Source organism: Staurois parvus, unplaced genomic scaffold (genome assembly GCF_062004578.1).
Source record: "Staurois parvus isolate SC_StPar_1 unplaced genomic scaffold, SC_StPar_1.0 ptg001136l, whole genome shotgun sequence".
NCBI lineage: Eukaryota > Metazoa > Chordata > Amphibia > Anura > Ranidae > Staurois > Staurois parvus.
Window position 1 is genome coordinate 254,471 of NW_028318932.1, and position 21,528 is coordinate 275,998.

General features: G+C 44.1%; 1 protein-coding gene across 2 annotated transcripts in view; it reads right to left on the reverse strand.

The window, feature by feature from the left end:
* MTSS2 (MTSS I-BAR domain containing 2) overlaps positions 1–19,984 on the reverse strand; it is a 71,031-nt gene extending 51,047 nt beyond the window's left edge. The window contains exon 1 of one of the 2 annotated variants that reach the window (XM_089659224.1): positions 19,770–19,984. In XM_089659224.1, coding sequence (XP_089515350.1) covers positions 19,770–19,841 — 72 coding nt within the window. In that variant the 5' untranslated portion in view covers positions 19,842–19,984. The remainder of the gene's footprint in view (positions 1–19,769) is intronic. The other variant, XM_089659223.1, reaches the window with a different exon arrangement.
* Positions 19,985–21,528: the final 1,544 nt, after the last annotated feature.

The following is a 21,528-nucleotide window of genomic DNA, read 5'->3' on the forward strand; positions in this document are numbered from 1 at the left end:
CACCATCCTCACATTGGGGTCACATAGTAATGTGCCACCAATAGGGAGTGTAAATATCATCCCAGTGAGTGAGCAGGTAAGAATTCCTGACTTGTATAGATGAGTTCTCTTGGGTTTTTCTAGGTTCCCAGGAGCTCCAGGCTGGGCGTTTCTCCAAACCTTCTCTATGAGTGCAGAGAGATCTCCAGGTACCCATGCCTGCCATCTCTAATTATCTCCAGGGTGACTGTGTGCTGCACAATGCACTTCACACACAAACACCGCACCACACCATATCCATGCTGTATACCGCCTACTGCCTATGTAATCTCATATTTGTATATCAATGTATAAATCACATGTATATTGCTCTGACAAGGGGAGGACTGACAAATCATGGGGCCCCCGGGAATGAGGGGATCATGGGGCCACTGTGTCCTTGACCACACTCAAAGCACACCCAACAAAGCCTATAAAAGGTACCAGGGGCATTTCATGGGACCCCCTAATGACCATGGGCCCTCTGGCAGTGCCCGAGTGCTCTAATGGTCAGTCCACCCCTGGCTCTGACATGTACTGCAGTAACAATGAGCCACTCAAATCAATCTTTTTTGTACCAGAGGAGCTTACATTCCAATGTCCCCCCACAGCTGTGCACTTTTGTTTTTATACATTTGTATAGCTCTGACATATGCTGCAGTGTTGTACACAGAACACTGAGCCAGTCACATCGGTCTCTGCACCAGAGGAGCTTACACTCTAATGTCCCCCCACAGTCACACACTATAGCTTACTGAGCCAGGCTCTGATGCAAACGTTTATGCTGAACCTATTGCATCAAATGGACGTATCTGGCGTATTCCATGGTGTACTGAGACCATCGCTTAGAACCTGTGTACTGAAGCAGCAACATATATGGTGGAGCAGTATAATGTGGAGTGGTGTGGGATATAAAATGTGCTGTACAATGTATACAACTAAGCGCTGTGCAGTATATTATGTACAGTACAGTGTAAATAGCTGGGCAGTGTGCAGTATTTTATGTACCATACTGTGTATACAGCTCATCAGCATGGAGTATATAATATACAGGATAGGTTATAACGCAACGTAGTGTGGAATATATCATGTACAGCACAGGGTATAAAGAAGAGCAGTGTGAAGTATATAATATACAGCACAGGGTATAAAGTTGAGCAGTGTGGAGTATATAATATACAGGATAGGGTATAACGCAACGCTGTGTGGAATATACAGTATAATGTACATCACAGGGTATAAAGCAAAGCAGTGTGCAGTATATAATATACAGCACAGTGTATAAAGCAGAGCAGTGTGGAGTATATAATATACAGAATAGGGTATAAAGCGGAGCAGTGTGGAGTATATAATATACAGGATAGGGTATAAAGCGGAGCAGTGTGGAGTATATAATATACAGGATAGGGTATAAAGCGGAGCAGTGTGGAGTATATAATATACAGGATAGGGTATAAAGCGGAGCAGTGTGGAGTATATAATATACAGCACAGTGTATAAAGTTGAGCAGCGTGGACTATATAATATACAGCACAGTGTATAAAGTTGAGCAGCGTGGAATATATAATATACAGCACAGGATATACAGCAGAGCAGTGTGGACTATATAATATACAGCACAGTGTATAACGTTGAGCAGTATGGCGTATATAATATACAGCACAGGGTATAAAGCTAAGCAGTGTGGAATATATACTATACTGCAAAGTGTATAAAGTGGAGCAGTAGGGAGTATATAATATACAGCACGGGATATACAGCAGAGCAGTGTGGAGTATATAATATACAGCACAGAGTATAAACCAGAGCAGTGGGGAGATTACAATATGCAGCACAGGGTATAAAGCAGAGGCGTGTGGAGTACATAATATACAGCACAGAGTATAAACCAGAGCAGTGGGGAGTATATAATATACAGCACAGGGTATAAAGCAGAGGCGTGTGGAGTACATACTATACAGCACAGGGTATAATGGAGAGCACTGGGGAGTATATAACATACAGCACTCAGCAGCGTGTCATAGCCAGCAGATGAAGAGACATGGGATGTGAAGAAGACAAATACAGCTTTGTTCTGTACAGAATGTATTCTGGGCACACAGCTGTCCTTGGTATGCTGGATTAATCTGACCCCCGCGCACAGCCTGGAATTATACTCTAGTCTATTGGTATCTTCTAGTATTGGTATCTGCCGATCCAGTCCTTGCCCCTCCAGGCGCTGATTGTACAGATATTGTCATTTTTTCCAGGATCCCCTTATTAGTGATGTAGGGATCCCCATTCCTAACCATCCAGTCATTATCAAGCTCCAGCCAGGTGACAACACCTATAAATGGTGCCAGTTTCTCCAGTGACACCTCAGTATACTTCTACACACTAGTGTGGGTGCATTTCTGTATGTAACATACAGCATAATTCCTGCAGGGTAACCGTGTGGACTATATCATGTACAGCACAGTATAAAATGCTTATCATTTTGACATTACTATACAGTGTATATAGCAGAGAAATGTGGAATATATAATATGAAATATGATAAAAGCACTCAGCCTCGGGCTGCAAAGTTCCCCTTACAGGAAACAGGGTATAAAAATCCATGTGGAACAGCAGCACTAACGCGTTTCAGCCAAAAGAGGCCTTACTCATAGCAAAGGATTAAAGCTGCTTTTGGCTGAAACACATTATCACTGATGTACTGCATGGATTTTATACAGTTTCCAATAAAGTGAATTTTGCAGCCGGAGGTTGAGCGCTGGCTTTTATCATTCAGGTTAATGCACAGGAGCTACAGGCACAGCACCGATTACTGGCACAGCCACATGGGGAGCACCTGGGAGGAGCGCAGGGAGTACTGTATTTACTATAAGGTGTAGAACAGTGAACATAGCTGAGCAGTGTGGAGGATATAACATATAGCACAATATACACAGCTGAGCAGTGTGGAGCAGAAGCGGACTGACCATTTGCAAACTCGGGCACTGCCTGAGGGCCCGAGGTCAGTAGGGGGCCCCATGAGGTGCCCCTGGTACCTTTTTCATAGGCTTATTTGAGTTTGGGCAAGGACACAGGGGCCCCATGATTCCCTATTGCCCGGGGGCCCCATGAGTTGTCAGTCCACCCCTGGTGTGGAGTATATAACATATAGCAGAATATATACAGCTGAGCAGTGTGGAGTATATAACATATAGAACAATATATACAGCTGAGCAGTGTGGAGAATATAACTTATAGCACAATATATACAGCTGAGCAGTGTGGAGAATATAACATATAGCACAATATATACAGCTGAGCAGTGTGGAGTATATAACATATAGCAGAATATATACAGCTGAGCAGTGTGGAGTATATAACATATAGCACAATATATACAGTCGAGCAGTGTGGAGTATATAACATATAGCACAATATATACAGCTTAGCAGTGTGGAGTATATAACATATAGCACAATATATACAGCTGAGCAGTGTGGAGTATATAACATATAGCACAATATATACAGCTGAGCAGTGTGGAGTATATAACATATAGCACAATATATACAGTCGAGCAGTGTGGAGTATATAACATATAGCACAATATATACAGCTTAGCAGTGTGGAGTATATAACATATAGCACAATATATACAGCTGAGCAGTGTGGAGTATATAACATATAGCACAATATATACAGCTGAGCAGTGTGGAGTATATAACATATAGCACAATATATACAGCTGAGCAGTGTGGAGTATAGAACATATACCACAATATATACAGCTGAGCAGAGTGGAGTATATCATATACAGCACAATACATACAGCTGAGCAGTGTGACGTATATCATATACAGCACAATACATACAGCTGAGCAGTGTGAAGTATACAATATACAGCACAACACACCCAGCCGAGAAGTGTGAAGTATATCATATACAGCACAATACATACAGCTTAGGAGTGTGGAGTATATCATATACAGCGCAGTACATACAGTTAAGCAGTGTGAAGTATATCATATACAGCACAATACATACAGCTTAGGAGTGTGAAGTATATCATATATAGCACAATATTTACAGCTTAGCAGCATGGAGTATATCATATACAGCACAATATACAGCTGAGCAGTGTGGAGTATATAACACACAGCACAGTGTTTACAGTTGGCAACATAGGAGTATGTAACATACAGCACAGTTAATGCAGTGTGAAGTATATAATGTGCAGCACAGTATATACAGTGGAACATTGTGACGTATGCAGTTTTAAGCATAAAGGCATTTTAGGGCATATAAAATAAATCATGAATGTAAAATGCATTTTAAATATTTGATGGAGTGAATGTGAATTGCACAATAAAGGTTTCATGTAAAGTTTACGGAAAGAGGCTGGAAAAGAGTTCAATGTAAAGTGACTGTGGGGCGGACATTGAAGGGTTACTGTACAATGCATGGAAATGGCAGAGTAAAGGGTTAGTGAGCTGTGTAGGTCACAGTGTAGAGAGATAATGATGACTATGGAATGGGGATTAGACTGTGAAGGGTTAATGTGTATTGAATGGAAGGTGTCCAGTAAATGGTTAATATCTGGTCACCAGAGGAGCTTACACTCTAATATCTCACCACAGTCTCACACTAATATTATTATACAGTAATATAGTTCTAACATACACCACGGTGCTGTGCAGAGAACACTGAGCCAGTCCCATCTCTGCACCAGAGGAGCTTACACTCTAATGTCCTTCCACAGTCGCACACTATTATTATACATCTATATAGTTCTAACATATACCGCAGTGCTGTACAGAGAACACTGAGCAATTCATATCCGTCTCTGCACCAGAGGAGCTTACACTCTAATGTTCCTGCACAATCACACACTATTATATATTATACATTTATATAGCTCTGACATATACCGCAGTGCTGTACAGAGAATACTGAGCCAGTCACAGCAGTCTCTGAACCAGAGGAGCTTACACTCTAATGGGGTGAGTGTGTAAATATAGTGACCGGTGTTGCGGGCTGTCCCCAGTTTTCTAATGCGTGCCTGGAGATGAAGCTGGGGATAAGTGGCGGCTCTGTTGATAATAAATCTATTCATGTGGTGAGATGGAGATGGAGGCAGCAGAGCTCTCCTGGGATTGCTGCTTGATATCAGGCCGCTTGATGAATAATCTATGAACATTTCATCTGGAGAGCATGTAAAGGCTTTAGCTGTCAAAGTCCTATTCAGCCTGTCACGGCATTGGGAGATCAGGCAGAAATAAATACTGACTGTGATCCACACTGGAATCCTACACTGAGGTGGTAAAACCAGGGGATAGAAATGACAGTCACAGGGACTGTGACTCTGGTAGCTCAGACTGATTCTTACATGGTCCTGTTTAGTCCTTAGCGGCAATTAATAAAATGGGGTCCACTTTCTTCCTCAGACAGCGGACCAGAAGACAAGTCCAACAAACAGGGTGGAATGTCTCTGTGCTGCTGGGGCAACTGAGTCCTCTGCCCCCCCACAAATCTCTCTGCACCCCCTGATTTTGTACTCTAATTCCTTTGCTCCCTTCCCTGAATCTCACTGCATCCCACTGATCTCTCTACACACCCTAATATTGTACATTAATATATCTGCATCTTCTGAATCTCTTTGTACCTCCTGAATTTCTCTGCACCCTCTGATATTGTACTTATATTTCTCTGCACCCCACCATCCGGTGCTGATGCAGTCCTAGGACCTCCAGGCACTACTTGGAATGGTCCTATTAGTGTAGAACTCTAGAAATGTTTCTGTGGCACTTAAAACTTAGTAAAAAGGGGATCACCATGTCTAACCCAATCATTAGTAATGTGGGAATCACTTTGTCCAACCTATTCATTAATAATGTGGAGATCACCATGTCTAACCCAATCACTAATAATGGGGTGATCATCATGTCTAACCCAATCACTAATAATGTGGGGATCATCATGTCCAACCCAATCACTAATAATGTGGGGATCATCAAGTCTAACCCAATCACTAATAATGGGGTGATCATCATGTCCAACCCAATCACTAATAATGGGGTGATCATCATGTCTAACCCAATCACTAATAATGGGGTGATCATCATGTCCAACCCAATCACTGATAATGTGGGGATCATCATGTCTAACCCAATCACTAATAATGGGGTGATCATCATGTCTAACCCAATCACTAATAATGTGGAGATCATCATGTCTAACCCAATCACTAATAATGGGGTGATCATCATGTCTAACCCAATCACTAATAATGTGGGGATCATCATGTCTAACCCAATCATTAATAATGGGGTGATCATCATGTCCAACCCAATCACTAATAATGGGGTGATCATCATGTCCAACCCAATCACTAATAATGTGGGGATCATCATGTCTAACCCAATCACTAGTAAGGTGGAGATTATCATGTCTAACCCAATCACTACTAATGGGGTGATCATCATGTCCAACCCAATCACTAATAATGTGGGGATCATCATGTCTTACCCAATCACTAATAATGTGGGGATCATCATGTCTAACCCAATCACTAATAATGTGGAGATAATCATGTCTAACCTAATCACTAGCAATGTGGAGATCATCATGTCCAACCCAATCACTAATAATGTGGGGATCATCATGTCTAACCCAATCACTAGTAATGTGGGGATCATCATGTCTAACCCAATCACTAATAATGTGGAGATCATCATGTCTAACCCAATCACTAATAATGTGGAGATCATCATGTCTAACCCAATCACTAGTAATGTGGGGATCATCATATCTAACCCAATCACTAATAATATGGGGATCACTATGTCCAACCTATTCATTAATAATGTGGGAATCACCATGTCTAACCCAATCCTTAGAAATGAGGGGATTAACTTGTCTAACCCAATCATGAGTAATGTAGGGATCATCATGTCCACTCCAATCATTATTAATGTGGGTATTACCATGTCTAACCCAATCATGAGCAGTGTGGGAATCACTATGTCCAACCTATTCATTAATAATGTGGAGATCACCATGTCTAACCCAATCACTAGTAATGTGGGGATCACCATGTCCAACCCAATCACTAGTAATGTGGGGATCACCATGTATAACCCCATCCTTAGAAATGTGGGGATCACCATGTCTAATCCAATCCTTAGAAATGTGGGGATCACCATGTCTAATCCAATCCTTAGAAATGTGGGGATCACCGTGTCTAACCCAATCCTTAGAAATGTGGGGATCAACATGTCTAATGCAATCATCAGTAATGTGGGGATCATCATATCTAGCCCAATCCTTAGTAATGTGGGTGTGGAGATCACCATGTCAAACCCAATCATGAGCAATGTGGGATCACAATGTCTAACTCAATCCTTAGTAATGTGGGAATCACTATATCTAACCCAGCTTGGTGAAAAAAAATGTAAATCACCAGTGCATCATCTGCAACTCTTACACAACTGTTTGCTTGCCACATAACGGGATGCAGACCCTTATAATGAAGGGGCTCTTTTAAGCCAAGAGTTATACCCAAGGATGTCCTTTAGTCTAGGGGAGTATATACATACCGTATATATTCCCCTAGACTTGGAGGAGACTGGTGGGATGGAGAGCAGAGAAAGCAGCCACCTGTCTTTGGGGATAGTTTATTTTTTCTGTGTTGGGACTCTCCAAAGGACACCATGTAGGAACAGGGCTCCTCAGTACACTGTTCCCCTGCTGGGAGACTACTAGGGTGATTCCTCACTGGGAGGTAAATCTTCAGGTTTCCCTCAATAGGGGTAAGATGGGATAATGATTATTTACTCGTTGTGTGGTGCGGGTCTCTCACTTTGATTGAGTATTGTTTCATGTTGTCAAGCTCTTGACATCATTCTGTTCATTAACTGTTTTAGCCGTATGTGTGTACAGCAAGGTTCTTCCACCATTCTAAAGCAAACTTGGTGTGGGTTAGGTTTATTCTGCTCTACGGGGGACTTCTCCCAGACATGGCCTTGTGTCCATGGAAAGGGATGGGACAAATCTCAGCAGGCAGACTGGGCTGGACAGAGAAGCTGGTCAAGCCATGCTGGGTTGCCCACAGGGTGGCTAAGAGGGATGAGGTCTGTAGGTTTCTGCCCGATAATGTGAGCACCCTGGTGGGCCCCATCATAGAGAACCATGGAAGCCACGTGGATGGCCTGGGCCAGTAGGAAAGAGATGATGTGCATTGCAATACAGGACACAGGGTAAGTAATTGGGTTAGACATGGTGATTCCCACATTATTTATTATAACATGGTTGTCATAGCTTGAATTAGTTCTGTTTCTTTGGCTTTTTGTATGACTTTGGTCCCCCCACCCCTTTCTCTTCTCTCTCTCTCTCACTCTCTCTAATGCTCATTCATTGATTGCAAAATCCATAATCTTTTTATGTCCTGCTTTGGCATTTCTGGTTGCTTGACAGCCAACTGGTAACTGTCAAGCTGTGAGTGTCTAGTCTAGTGTAGGCAACCTCGACAAAAGAATACATAGGGGCACAAACGCCTAGTGCATTACCCAAGATTTATTAAAAGAAACCAAATAGTCAATTGAATACTCACAGAGGACGGAAATAACATACATAACAGTAATCTCCAATGGTAGACCAGTGTGGCAATGAGTGTTCAAACTATTGGCGATGTTGGCAAACTAACGCGTTTCAGGGATGTGTCCCCTTCCTCAGAGCTCCGACTGCAACCTCGGTACTCCAGGTTGCAACACTACCAATCCCATCATGCCTCTGCATGATGGTCCCTAAGTCTAGCATTCTTTGGTTGTTTGACAACCAACAGTGATCTGTGATGGGCCAAACTCAAAGTGCGTCCATGTATGCTCTTGCCATTTCCAGGTGGTGGGCTGTTGCATTCAGTAGCATGTGTTGATAGGAAAGCGCCAGTAAGGCTGTATTTTGGTTTTATACTGATCGGATATTTCATTTAACATTTTACATGGGATTTGGGACATTCAGCATATACTTTGTTTAACCATAAAAGACCTAAGAAATGTATGCGGTCATGTATTTGGTAAGTTGTTTGTTCAGTTGTTTTGGGGTGGTTACTTTGCCTGTGTGTTTGTATCTGATCGGTTCTGTGTACTACTGAGGAAACACTGGTCTTTGCCATAATCGTTAATGTGCCTGATGAAGGAGTTGACGTAAAAACCTCCAAAACTTAGCTAGGTTTATGCAGCTAATGAAGAATAATAGGAGTGTATGGTATGCTGGAGATATTTATTTCCCTTTATGAATTTGCAATATCGTCATTGTATATCCCTGCAGCACTTGAAGATTAAAGGTCAGACACCATTTGCAGCGCACCACTTTTCCCCATTTACATTAGCAAAGCCAGGTGATAACAATGGAACCCATTCTTTATCTTCCAGTGACACCTCAGTCTGTAGTACTCAGCAAACTTAAGACATGGTGGTACTAAATCAGCCATTTTGCCCCATTAACTGGTCAAACAGAAGACTCGTATTTTGGAGGAGTTAGCCCCATGTCTCCCAGGCTTGCGAAATAGCATGTGGGAGATTCTTCTTTCAACATTATGCCTGGTTGGTGAACATTTGGGGATGCCAGGCTGGTGAATAGTATGTGATGCCACATTGGTGAACACTGTGGGATGCCAGGTTGGTGAACACTATGCAATACCAGGCTGGTTAACACTATAGAACACATGGTTGGTGAACACTATGGGATGCCAGGTTGGAGAACACTATGGAACCCAAGGTTGGTGAACACTATGCAATGGTAGGTTGATGAACACTATGCAGTGCCAAGTTGGTGAACTATGTTTCGCCAGGTTGGTGAACACTATAGGACGCAAGGTTCGTGAGCATTATGGGATGCCAGGTTGGTGAACACTATGGGACGCCAGGTTGGTGAAAACTTTGGGTTGCCAGGCTGGTGAATAGTATGTGATGCCATGTTGGTGAACACTGTGGGATGCCAGGTTGGTGAACACTATGCAATACCAGGCTGGTTAACACTATAGAACACATGGTTGGTGAACACTATGGGATGCCAGATTAGAGAACACTATGGAACCCAAGGTTGGTGAACACTATGCAATGGCAGGTTGATGAACACTATGCAGTGCCAAGTTGGTGAACTATGTTTCGCCAGGTTGGTGAACACTATAGGACGCAAGGTTCGTAAGCATTATGGGATGCCAGGTTGGTGAACACTATGGGACACCAGGTTGGTGAAAACTAAGCAAGACCAGGCACCATATATGTAAGAACATAAATGGTAATTCCAGAGCTCCTTCTCGCATTTTAATAACATCATTTGACATTAGGTAAGGTGCCCTTTTTGCCATAGTCATGTCTGTGCCCACAAATTAATCTTCTCCCATAAAACACTCCATGTCTGATGGGATCAGATTGGTACAATTTCAATTAATAAATCTTGGTGGAATATTTCCCCCTTAGTCCATATATTGGATATGTCCCCGTCCTTGCCAAACTAGAACTGGAAACCAGTATCCCTTCCACTGTGATGTTGGCCATACAGGAAGTGATCTTTTGTTCCATTCAAAAAAGTGCCCAATGTTCAGTTGTTAGTATTTCATGGTGCTCTGTTCTTTATTCTGCCTAACCCGAAATGACCCACATTTATATTTTTAGGAGAGGGGTCAGGAACTGTTCTGGGATGAGACAGGTAATAGAGACTGGACCAACTTGTGCTCCCTTGATTGCACTGTACAGGCCTAATATTCCCAGTTTTATCTCTTGAGTATACGGGCTCAGATATAGCCTGTTGTACATATTTCCTGGATTACACATCTATTTTTTTTATATTTTTACTGGAGAGAAGGAATGTCTGAGCCCACGTATCACAACTTAGATGTCTGCTGCCAAATGTGCCAGACATGGCTGTGAATGTGTTTTCAGTCTCCATCTGCCACCGAGCAATCCTGACATTTGTCAAAACAGAATTTGTGTGAAAAGCAGTCAATGAACGTGGCTGAGCCGGCATGCTGCAGATAATCTGATGCAATAATTGTTAACCCTTTCTGCATCGATGTCCCTGAGTTGTGCGTCCATCCAAACCACATATTGTGTGGAATCTGCATGTGGTAATCTCTAAAAAGAGACAGAAGTGTACTATATATTGTATCTATAAACTACACTATATGGTCAAAAGCCTGTGAACCTTTGACCATCACACCTACGGTATATGAGCTTATTGGACATTCCAAACATTCCATTACAAAACCACGGCCATTATGATTGAGTTGTCCCCCACCCCTTAACTATTAATTTGGCCTTGCCCCCACCACCCCATGGTTTTAAATACAGAGTTGTCCCACTCCTTCTATGGCCTTTAATATGGAGTTTTCCCCTTTATGGCTATAATATCATCCACTCTTCTAGAGACAGCTTTCCTCAAATTTTTGGAAAGTGCCTGTGGTAATTTGTGGCCTAATTGTTAGGTCAGGTGTTGATGATGGATGAGAAGACCTGTTCCAATTCATTCCAAAGGTGTTCAGGAGGGTTGAGGTCAGGGTTCTGTGCAGGACACTCGAGGTCCTCCACACCAGAATGGTCAAGTCTTGTCTTTATGAAGCTCCATTTGTACACAGGGGCACAGACATGCCAAAACAGAAAAATGTCTACCCCAAACTGTTACCGCAAGGTTGGAGGAGCACAATTGTCTACAATGTCTTTGTATGATGTAGTATTAAGAGTACCCCTTACTGGATATACCTGAACTCATTGTGAAGTCATTGGCAGGTGGGTTCACATATTTTTGGCTGTATAATGTACTGTATATCGGGAATGCACAAATGAATGTACCATGCAGGAGGCAGTCAATTCAATCTAGGCAATGTGCACAAGGTTGCAGTAGTATAATGTATTACCCTCCAGTGCTGTGAATCCCTGGTCACTGAAATATGCTAGTTTTGATACCTCTCACTTCTTCCCATTGGCTTTCATTATGGTGGCCAAACTCACGGTTTAATAGAAACATGGGGGGACAAGACTAGGTGAACATAATTCATGCCACCTGAAGGTGTTAAAACTGGCATGTTACATCATTCTGTGACTCAGGGCACCTGGAGTGCTGGAGAACTTGTCTAAAGTTAGATGCAGTACAGGCACAACAATGTACAGTACCTGCATTGTTCAGCCACAATTCCTTCAGGGCCTTGATGGTAAATACAGATTTAATATGAGTATGTGAAGATGTATTGCCAATGAGCAACAAGAGAAAGGCCTGACATTTAACACTTTATACATTCAAGTTCATAATAGGCAGCAAAGTAAGAGATGCCATTCAGAAGGCAATACAACGTTTCTCTTACCTACCACTGCACCCAGGTAACAACCCAAACTTCATTGGGAAGAGAGAGGAGGAATGCATGCTGATTTTCAAAATGTCATAATTTGCAATTGATTTTTTGGAGGAGGGTTTAATGGTGCACTAGAAAGGTGGCCAGTAGTGGACTTGGAAGGTGACCAGTGCTGTTGAAGTAGCACCAGCTCCTTGTAGCAATGCAGTCATACATTATCACTGTCACATGGGCGCCTGTAAGGAGAGTTCAGCTTTCCTTTTAAAGGTGTGTTAATGTCCTGACTTCTGGAATTTGTCCAGTCTGGAACTAAATCAAAACCTAAACATTATAAGGAAGACTATCCATGAATACTTTAGCATGTCTTTAAGTCTATGGACATTTATTTCTACTGATGTTTTGCAGTCGATGAGAATACTCTCCATTCCTAGAAATACCACTCAGAATTCATATATTCCATTTCAGTTATCATTGGACATTGGACCTTCTCTCCTTTGCTCAGGTTCCTGCTGCCTATGCAGGGTAGACCCCTTTTCTTTGTTACCATGTCCAGTGCTCCTCCTTCCCTTACCTGAATACCTGAATTACCTTGTCCACTTTGTCCAGTCTCCCTGTTGCCCTCAACTCATCTCAGTGCAGGACACTCAGTCTCTCTCTTGCTCCCTGACCAAGTCCAGTCCTCCTTATCTCTCTCCACTCTAATTCTCCCCACTGAAGAATTGTTTCTAATTCACTGCTTTACCTAATCATCCTGCTTTCCACAACTCCCTCAAGTGCCGGATAAACTTGCTCTCCTTATCTACCATGTCCAGTCTTCCAGCTTTCCTTATCTCTCCAATGAAGAACAGACTTTCTCTATTTCCACGTCATGTCCAGTCCTCCAGCTTTCTTCTATTTCTAATAATGGACATATCTTCTTTACTTTCCTACCATATCCTGTCCTCCAGCTTTGCTCTATCTCCAAAGGATGGATGTTCTCTTGCTTCCTACCATGTCCAGTCCTCCAGCTTTGCTTATCATTCTCCAATGAAGCACAGACCTTCTTACCTTCCATACCATGTCCAGTCATCCAGCTTTCCTCTATTCCCAATGAAGGATGGACCTTCTTACCTTCCATTCCATGTCTAATCATCTAACTTCTCTTTTCTCTGTCCAATGAAGGACAGACCTTCTCTTCTTTCCTACAATGTCTAGTCCTTCAGCTTTCCTCTATCACCAATGAAGGACAGATGTTTTCTATTTTCCTACCATGTTCAGTCCTCCAGCTTTGCTCATTACTTTCCAATGAAGGACAGACCTTCTCAACCTCCATACTATATTGAATCATCAAGCTTTCCTCTATATTCAGTGAAGGGTGGATGTTCTCACCTTCATACCATGTCCTATCCTCCACCTTTCCTTTATCTCCAATGAAGGACAGACCTCACCTTCCATACCATGTCTAGTCCTCTAGTTTCCTTTATTTTTCTCCAATGAAGGACAAACCTTCTTGTTTACTGAAGGAGAGGCTGCAGACAAACACAACTGTCATTTAGCACCTTAGACATCAGACTCTTCCACAACCTAACTGTACTGTGGTTGCCATATTTAAAGGTGCAGAGTTTAATGGTGAAGGATGTGGTGCCAGTATTATGCGGGAAGAGTGACCCCATTGATATGGGACCATACTAATGTGTATGAAGAAGAGGGAATCTCAGCATAATGACTTCATGCCTTCAGTACAAGTCTTCTTTACAGCTACAGCTGCAGGTACTCGAGTTGGTGTTGACTGTTTCTAGAGTAATAAGTCTTTGCAGCACTTGTGAGCCTCACTTGCCACATTCACTGAAATGAGAACTAGAAGTGACACCAAGGATGAGGTCAATTGAGTATATATGGAGAGACTACACACTAGCTTTAAATACAGTATCTGATGTCTTTTCCGATGGCTACATTTTGCACATCAATTTCTGTTAAAAATAAAAGCCATAATAATAATTTATAACTTTGTAATCTGAATAACCCATCTAGTTTGGGGGAGCATCATAAAATACCGTTATCATGTGGAGAAAATTGTGATGAAGATTTTTTCTGTCACCAAGCTTCTATAACCTGCAAGGAATGTGAGGGCCACTTCTGCCAACAGCAACATTCCAGCCTTTGTCAAACAGAGATGAGACTTGGTTGCTGTTGGTTTTCGCACTTCACAAATAGATGCCAGTGATGCTATCATAGAATTGACTTGCGTATGGTTGACTGTCATAATGGATCCAAATTTCTTGGTTCACTTGACCCATCTGCTCAACATCATGTCAGAGCAGCCTCAGAATTTGTCCTTATATAAACCTCTCCAAGGAGAATCTACTGTTCTCTAGATAGGAGCTCAATGTAGTTCAATCATCGTCCCCTAATGTCCTGTCACCAATTATCACATTTATCATCTCAGGATGTCATTCTCTAGTGTGAAACAGCACAACACGTGCCCCAAATTATTTATACTATGCAGTTCCTCATTGAGGAAGTCACAATGAATACATTATACAGACACCACATTGTGTAAAAAGAAAGAACATAGTGTACAGTGACAGCACTTGCTCTTCTTACAGTCTGTGTAAAAATAACATTGGGGTGTAACCAGGGGCGGACTGACCATTTGGAAACTCGGGCACTGCCCGAGAGTCCAGGGTCAGTAGGGGGCCCTATGAGATGCCCTGGGTACCTTTTTCATAGGCTTTTTTGAGTTTGGGCAAGGACACAGGGGCCCCATGATTCCCTATTGCCCGGGGGCCCCATGAGTTGTCAGTCCGCCCCTGGGTGTAACAACCCTCTGAAATTCTCCATCAGTGCAATGTATATCTCTCCTCTACACTCCTCACTCATTACTATGTACATCTCTCCTCTACACTCCTCACTCACTACTGTGTGCATCTCTCCTTTACAATCCTCGATCACTACTATGTACCGTCTCTTCTTTACAATCCTCACTCACTACTGTGTGCATCTCATCTTTCCTTTTCCCTCCTCACTCACTACTATGTACATCTCTCCTTTACAATCCTCGATCACTACTATGTACATCTCCTTTACAATCCTCGATCACTACTATGTACATCTCCTTTACAATCCTCGATCACTACTATGTACATCTCTTCTCTACAATCCTTGATCACTACTATGTACGTTTCTCCTTTACAATCCTCGATCACTACTATGTACCGTCTCTCCTCTACAATCCTCGATCACTACTATGTACGTCTCTGCTCTACAATCCTCGACCACTACTATGTACCGTCTCTCCTCTACAATTTCTCGATCACTACTATGTACCGTCTCTCCTCTACAATTTCTCGATCACTACTATGTACCGTCTCTCCTTTACAATCCTCGATCACTACTATGTACCGTCTCTCCTTTACAGTCCTCGATCACTACTAAGTACGTCTCTCCTCTACAATCCTCAATCACTACTATGTACATCTCTCCTTTACATTCCCCTTCACTACTATGTACATCTCTCCTCTACAATTCACACTTACTACTATGTACATCCCTCCCCATGCTATTTACATAAAAATATTGAAGAGTGATAGCAGAAAAAGATCAAGTGGTCCATCAAGTCTGTCCTTTTTTTTTTATTTTTAACTTTTTTTTCGTCTGAGTATAGATCTATATTTGTCACAAGCATGTTTATATTTTGTTGGTGTTGACTGACTCATCACTTCTGCTGGAAGTCTGTGCCAAGCATCAACTACTCTTTCTATAAAATAATACCTTCCAAGGTGAGTTTTGAACTTTCCTCCTACTAGTTTGAGGTCATGTCCCCATGTTCTTGATCTTTGTTTTGTTCTGAAAATCCTGTCCTGAACCTTATTCACACTCTTTATGTATTTAATGGTTTCATCATGTCCACCTTTCTCTTCTTTACTCCAGACTGTAAATTTTAAGTTCCCGTGAGGTCTCCAGAACTGGACCAATTATTCTAAATTAGGACTAATTTATATTAAGAGAGGAAACAGGACCTCCATCCTCCAGCTGGAAATCCCTCTAGTGATATAAAGATCTATATACTGTAGAGGAATCAGGACCTCCTTCTTCCTGAGGGTGATCCCTTTACTGATATAAATATCTAAATAGAAGAATTAGGACCTCCTTCCTCGTGCTGGTAATAACTCTAGTAATATAAAGATCTATATAGAGGAATCAGGACCTCTTTCCTCCTGCTGGTGACCCCTCTAGTGATATAATGATCTATATAGAGGAATTAGGACCTCCTTCCTCCTGCTGGAGATCCCTCTAGTGATATAAAGATCTATATAGAGGAATCAGGACCTCCTTCCTCCTGCTGGTGACCCCTCTAGTGATATAATGATCTATATAGAGGAATCAGGACCTCCTTCCTCCTGCTGGAGATCCCTCTAGTGATATAAAGATCTATATAGAGGACTCAGGACCTCCTTCCTCCTGCTGGTGACTCCTCTAGTGATATAAAGATCTATATAGTGGAATCAGGACCTCCTTCCTCCTGGTGGAGATCCCTCTAGTGAAATAAAGATCTATATAAAGGAATCAAGACCTCCTTCCTCTTGCTGGTGATCCTTTTAGTGATATAAATATCTAAATAGAGGAATTAGGACCTCCTACTGGTAATAACTCTAGTGAAATAAAGATCTATATATGGGAATCAGGACCTCCTTGGTCTTGCTGGTGATCCCTCTATCGCTAACTAAAGATGTATATATTGGAAGGACCTCCTTCCTCCTGCTGGTGATCACCTTAGTGTTAATTAAGATCTATACAGAGAAATCAGGACCTCCTTCATCCTGCTGGGGTATCCCTCTCATTATAACTAAAGATCTAGGTAGAGGAATCAGGACCTCCTTCATCCTGCTGGGGTATCCCTCTCATTATAACTAAAGATCTAGGTAGAGGAATCAGGACCTCCTTCCTCCTGCTGGGGATCCCTCTAGTAATATAAAGATCTATATAGAGGACTCAGGACCGCCTTCCTCCTACTGGAGATCCCTCTAGTGATATAAAGAACTATATACGGGAATCAGGACCTCCTTCCTCCTGCTGGTGACTCCTCTAGTGATATAAAGATCTATATAGAGGAATAAGGACCTCCGTCCTCCTGCTGGAGATCCCTCTAGTGATATAAAGATCTATATAGAGGAATCAAGACCTCCTTCCTCTTGCTGGTGATCCTTTTAGTGATATAAATATCTAAATAGAGGAATTAGGACCTCCTACCGGTAATAGCTCTAGTGAAATAAAGATCTATATATGGGAATCAGGACCTCCTTGGTCTTGCTGGTGATCCCTCTAGTGCTAACTAAAGATGTATATATTGGAAGGACCTCCTTCCTCCTGCTGGTGATCACCCTAGTGTTAATTAAGATCTATACGGAGAACTCAGGACCTCCTTCATCCTGCTGGGGTATCCCTCTAGTAATGTATATAGATCTATATAGCGGAACGAGGACCTAATTTTCCTGCTGGTGATCCCTCTCATTATAAGTAAAGATCTGGGTAGAGGAATCAGGACCTCCTTCCTCCTTCTGGGGATCCCTCTAGTAATATAAAGATCTATATAGAGGAATCAGGACCTCCCTCCTCCTTCTGTGGATCCCTCTAGTGATACAAAGATCTATATAGAGGAATCAGATTCTCCTTACTCCTGCTGGTGAACCCCAGAATTCCATTCACTTTCCCCATTGCCTGGACACACTGTTTGCTCATTTCGCAATCATCTGCAATAAATACCCCAAATCTTTTTCCTCTGTAGTTCTGGCCAGCGCTGTACCCCCAATATTGACCCAGCGTACCATTCTGCATTGTTTTACATTTATAAATATTGAACTGCAGTTTTCACTTCTTTGACCGATTGTCCATAAATGCCAAATCACGTTCCATGTTACAGACACTCTCAGGAATATCAGCTTTTTTTGCACACCTTTGTGTCATCTTTGCCCACCAACCTTCAGTCTTCAGTTCTATCCCTTACACTTATTTTCTTATGCTGTGTACATCCAGCATACAGAATACTTGGCGTGGGGTCATTGCTGTTTGTTACTTTGTTACCACTTTACGTATATTATGTATGCGCAGTGTATGGGGGGTCAGTAGAAAGGATCATGAGGTTAATGAAGGAGCTCTAATCAGGTCTTGTCACTGCGTGTCACCTCCATCCTATGGGGTGACATTTCTTTACAATAACAGGTTGTGTTCTGCAGTCAGAGCTCCTCTCCAGCATCGTCTGGGAAGGGTTACCATGTTTTCTCCAGCATCGTCTGGGAAGGGTTACCATGTTCTTTCCAGCATTGTATGGGAAGGGTTACCATGTTCTCTCCAGCATCGTCTGGGAAGGGTTACCATGTTTTCTCCAGCATCGTCTGGGAAGGGTTACCATGTTTTCTCCAGCATCGTCTGGGAAGGGTTACCATGTTCTCTCCAGCATCGTCTGGGAAGGGTTACCATGTTCTTTCCAGCATTGTATGGGAAGGGTTACCATGTTCACTCCAGCATCGTATGGGAAGGGTTACCATGTTCTCTCCAGCATCGTATGGGAAGGGTTACCATGTTCTCTCCAGCATCGTATGGGAAGGGTTACCATGTTCTTTCCAGCATTGTATGGGAAGGGTTACCATGTTCTCTCCAGCATCGTATGGGAAGGGTTACCATGTTCTCTCCAGCATTGTCTGGGAAGGGTTACCATGTTCTCTCCAGCATTGTCTGGGAAGGGTTACCATGTTCTCTCCAGCATCGTATGGGAAGGGTTACCATGTTCTCTCCAGCATTGTCTGGGAAGGGTTACCATGTTCTCTCCAGCATCGTATGGGAAGGGTTACCATGTTCTCTCCAGCATTGTCTGGGAAGGGTTACCATGTTCTCTCCAGCATTGTATGGGAAGGGTTACCATGTTCTCTCCAGCATTGTATGTGATGGAAAGGGTTATATCCCCCCCTTCTCTCTAGCATTGTCTGGGAAGGGAAGAGTTACACTCCCCCCTCCCTCTCCAGCATTGTCTAGGAAAGGGAAGGGTTAAGCTCCCTGTGCTCAGGGGCCACTGGCGGAGGATTACAGGCTGATGCTCTGGTGTTGCCAGGCTCTGCAGAGCATCTGCCCAGATCTCAGCACCCCCTCCCTGGCATGGAAGGGGTTACAGCTGTGGTAGGGAGCCCAGCCTCCTCCAGAGCCTCCAGAACTTACACAAAGATGGCAGCCCCCTCCCCCAATCTCCCAGGACTTTAAATGAAAAGAAATGACACATCACCGAGCGCTGGGTGACAAAGCCCCAGAAAATGGCACTGGCGTCTCCGGGCAGAGGTGGGCATTGGCCCCCCGCTGACGCCGTGTCCTCAGTGCTCTTCCAGTGTATTCCTCATCGCCATGCAGATTGGATTTATCGATCGTAGGAGGCGTCTTCCCACCCTCCACCCCCATCAGCATCTCTTACCTTCATATCATTGATGATGGCCTGGAAGAGACCCCCCAGAGCGCCACACTCCTTGTCCACCGCCTCCATCATGACAATCCAACTGCAGCTGAGGGGGGGAAATCCAGCATGCGCCCCTCTGGGCCAAATCCAGATGGGAAATCAGAGCGTGAAATAGACAGCAAATTCCAGAGAATCCACAACTGCTGGGACCTCCTCCCCCGCCAATCGATGTCACCCACCTCCCCCCACCCCTTCTGTCCCCCCAACCAGTCCTTTCTAGTTGATGTCACTTGCAGCATTCAGATGCCCCATGTCCAAGGGGAGCCTCCCACAATCATCCCCGCACAGGTGGCCGGGGCTCCTGGGATAGGCATGGACCAGGCAGGATGGGGAGGGAAAGGAGCGCAGGCTGCCCACCGAGGAGGATGCAGCAGCCTTGTGCAGGCGGAGAGGCTGCAGTGCAGCACACAGGGCTACAGGAGAGGGGAGGTACAGATCTGTCACATGGACCAGGAGGGAGGGGGGGACACCAAGATGTGTGTGTGTGTGGGGGGGGGGGGGGGGGCAGGAGGACTGGCTGCATCTCCAACCTGCAGACGGCTGTCAGACAATGTGCCACCTGAGATGCCTGGGGGGTCATTTACTGGGTACTGGAGGAGGTCATTTACTGGGTGCTGGAGGGGGTCATTTACTGGGTGCTTGAGGGGGTCATTTACTGGGTGCTGGGGGGGGGGTCATTTACTGGGTGCTGGAGGAGGTCATTTACTGGGTGCTGAAGGGGGTCATTTACTGGGTGCTGGAGGGGGTCATTTACAGGGTGTTGGGGGGATTATTTACTGGATGCGGGGGGGGGGGGGTTATTTACTGGGTGCTGAAGAAGGACATTTGCTGGGTGACTTACTGGGTGCTGGGGGGGGGGGGGTCATTTACTGGGTGCTGGGGGGGTTATTTACTGGGTGCTGGAAGGGTCATTTACTGGGTACTGGGGAGTCATTTATTGGGTGCTGGGGGGGGGGTAATTTACTGGGTGCTGGGGGGGGTCATTTACTGGGTGCTGGGGGGGTTATTTACTGGGTGCTGGAAGGGGGTCATTTACTGGGTGCTGGAGGGGGTCATTTACTGGGTGCTGGGGTGATTATTTACTGGATGCTGGGGGGGGGGGGTTATTTACTGGGTGCTGGAAGGGGGTCATTTACTGGGTGCTGGAGGGGGTCATTTACTGGGTGCTGGGGTGATTATTTACTGGATGCTGGGGGGGGGGTTATTTACTGGGTGCTGAAGAAGGACATTTGCTGGGTGACTTACTGGGTGCTGGGGGGGGGGTCATTTACTGGGTGCTGGAAGGGTCATTTACTGGGTGCTGGGGGGGGGTCATTTATTAAGTGCTAGGGGGGGGGTCATTTACTGGGTGCTGGGGGGGGGTCATTTACTGGGTGCTGGGGGGGTTATTTACTGGGTGCTGGAAGGGTAGTTTACTGGGTGCTGGGGGGGTCATTTACTGGCTGCTTGGGGGGTCATTTACTGGGTGCTGGAGGAGGTCATTTACTTGGTGCTGGAGGGGGTCATTTACTGGGTGCTGGGGGGGGTCATTTACTGGGTGCTGGGGGGGGGTCATTTACTGGGTGCTGGGGGGGGGGTCATTTACTGGGTGCTGAAGGAGGAGATTTGCTGGTTGCTGGGGGGGTCACTTACTGGGTGCTGGAGGACATTTGCTGGGTACTGGGTGGGGGGGTAAGTTACTGGGTGCTAGGGAGAGGAATCATTTATTGGGGGCTGG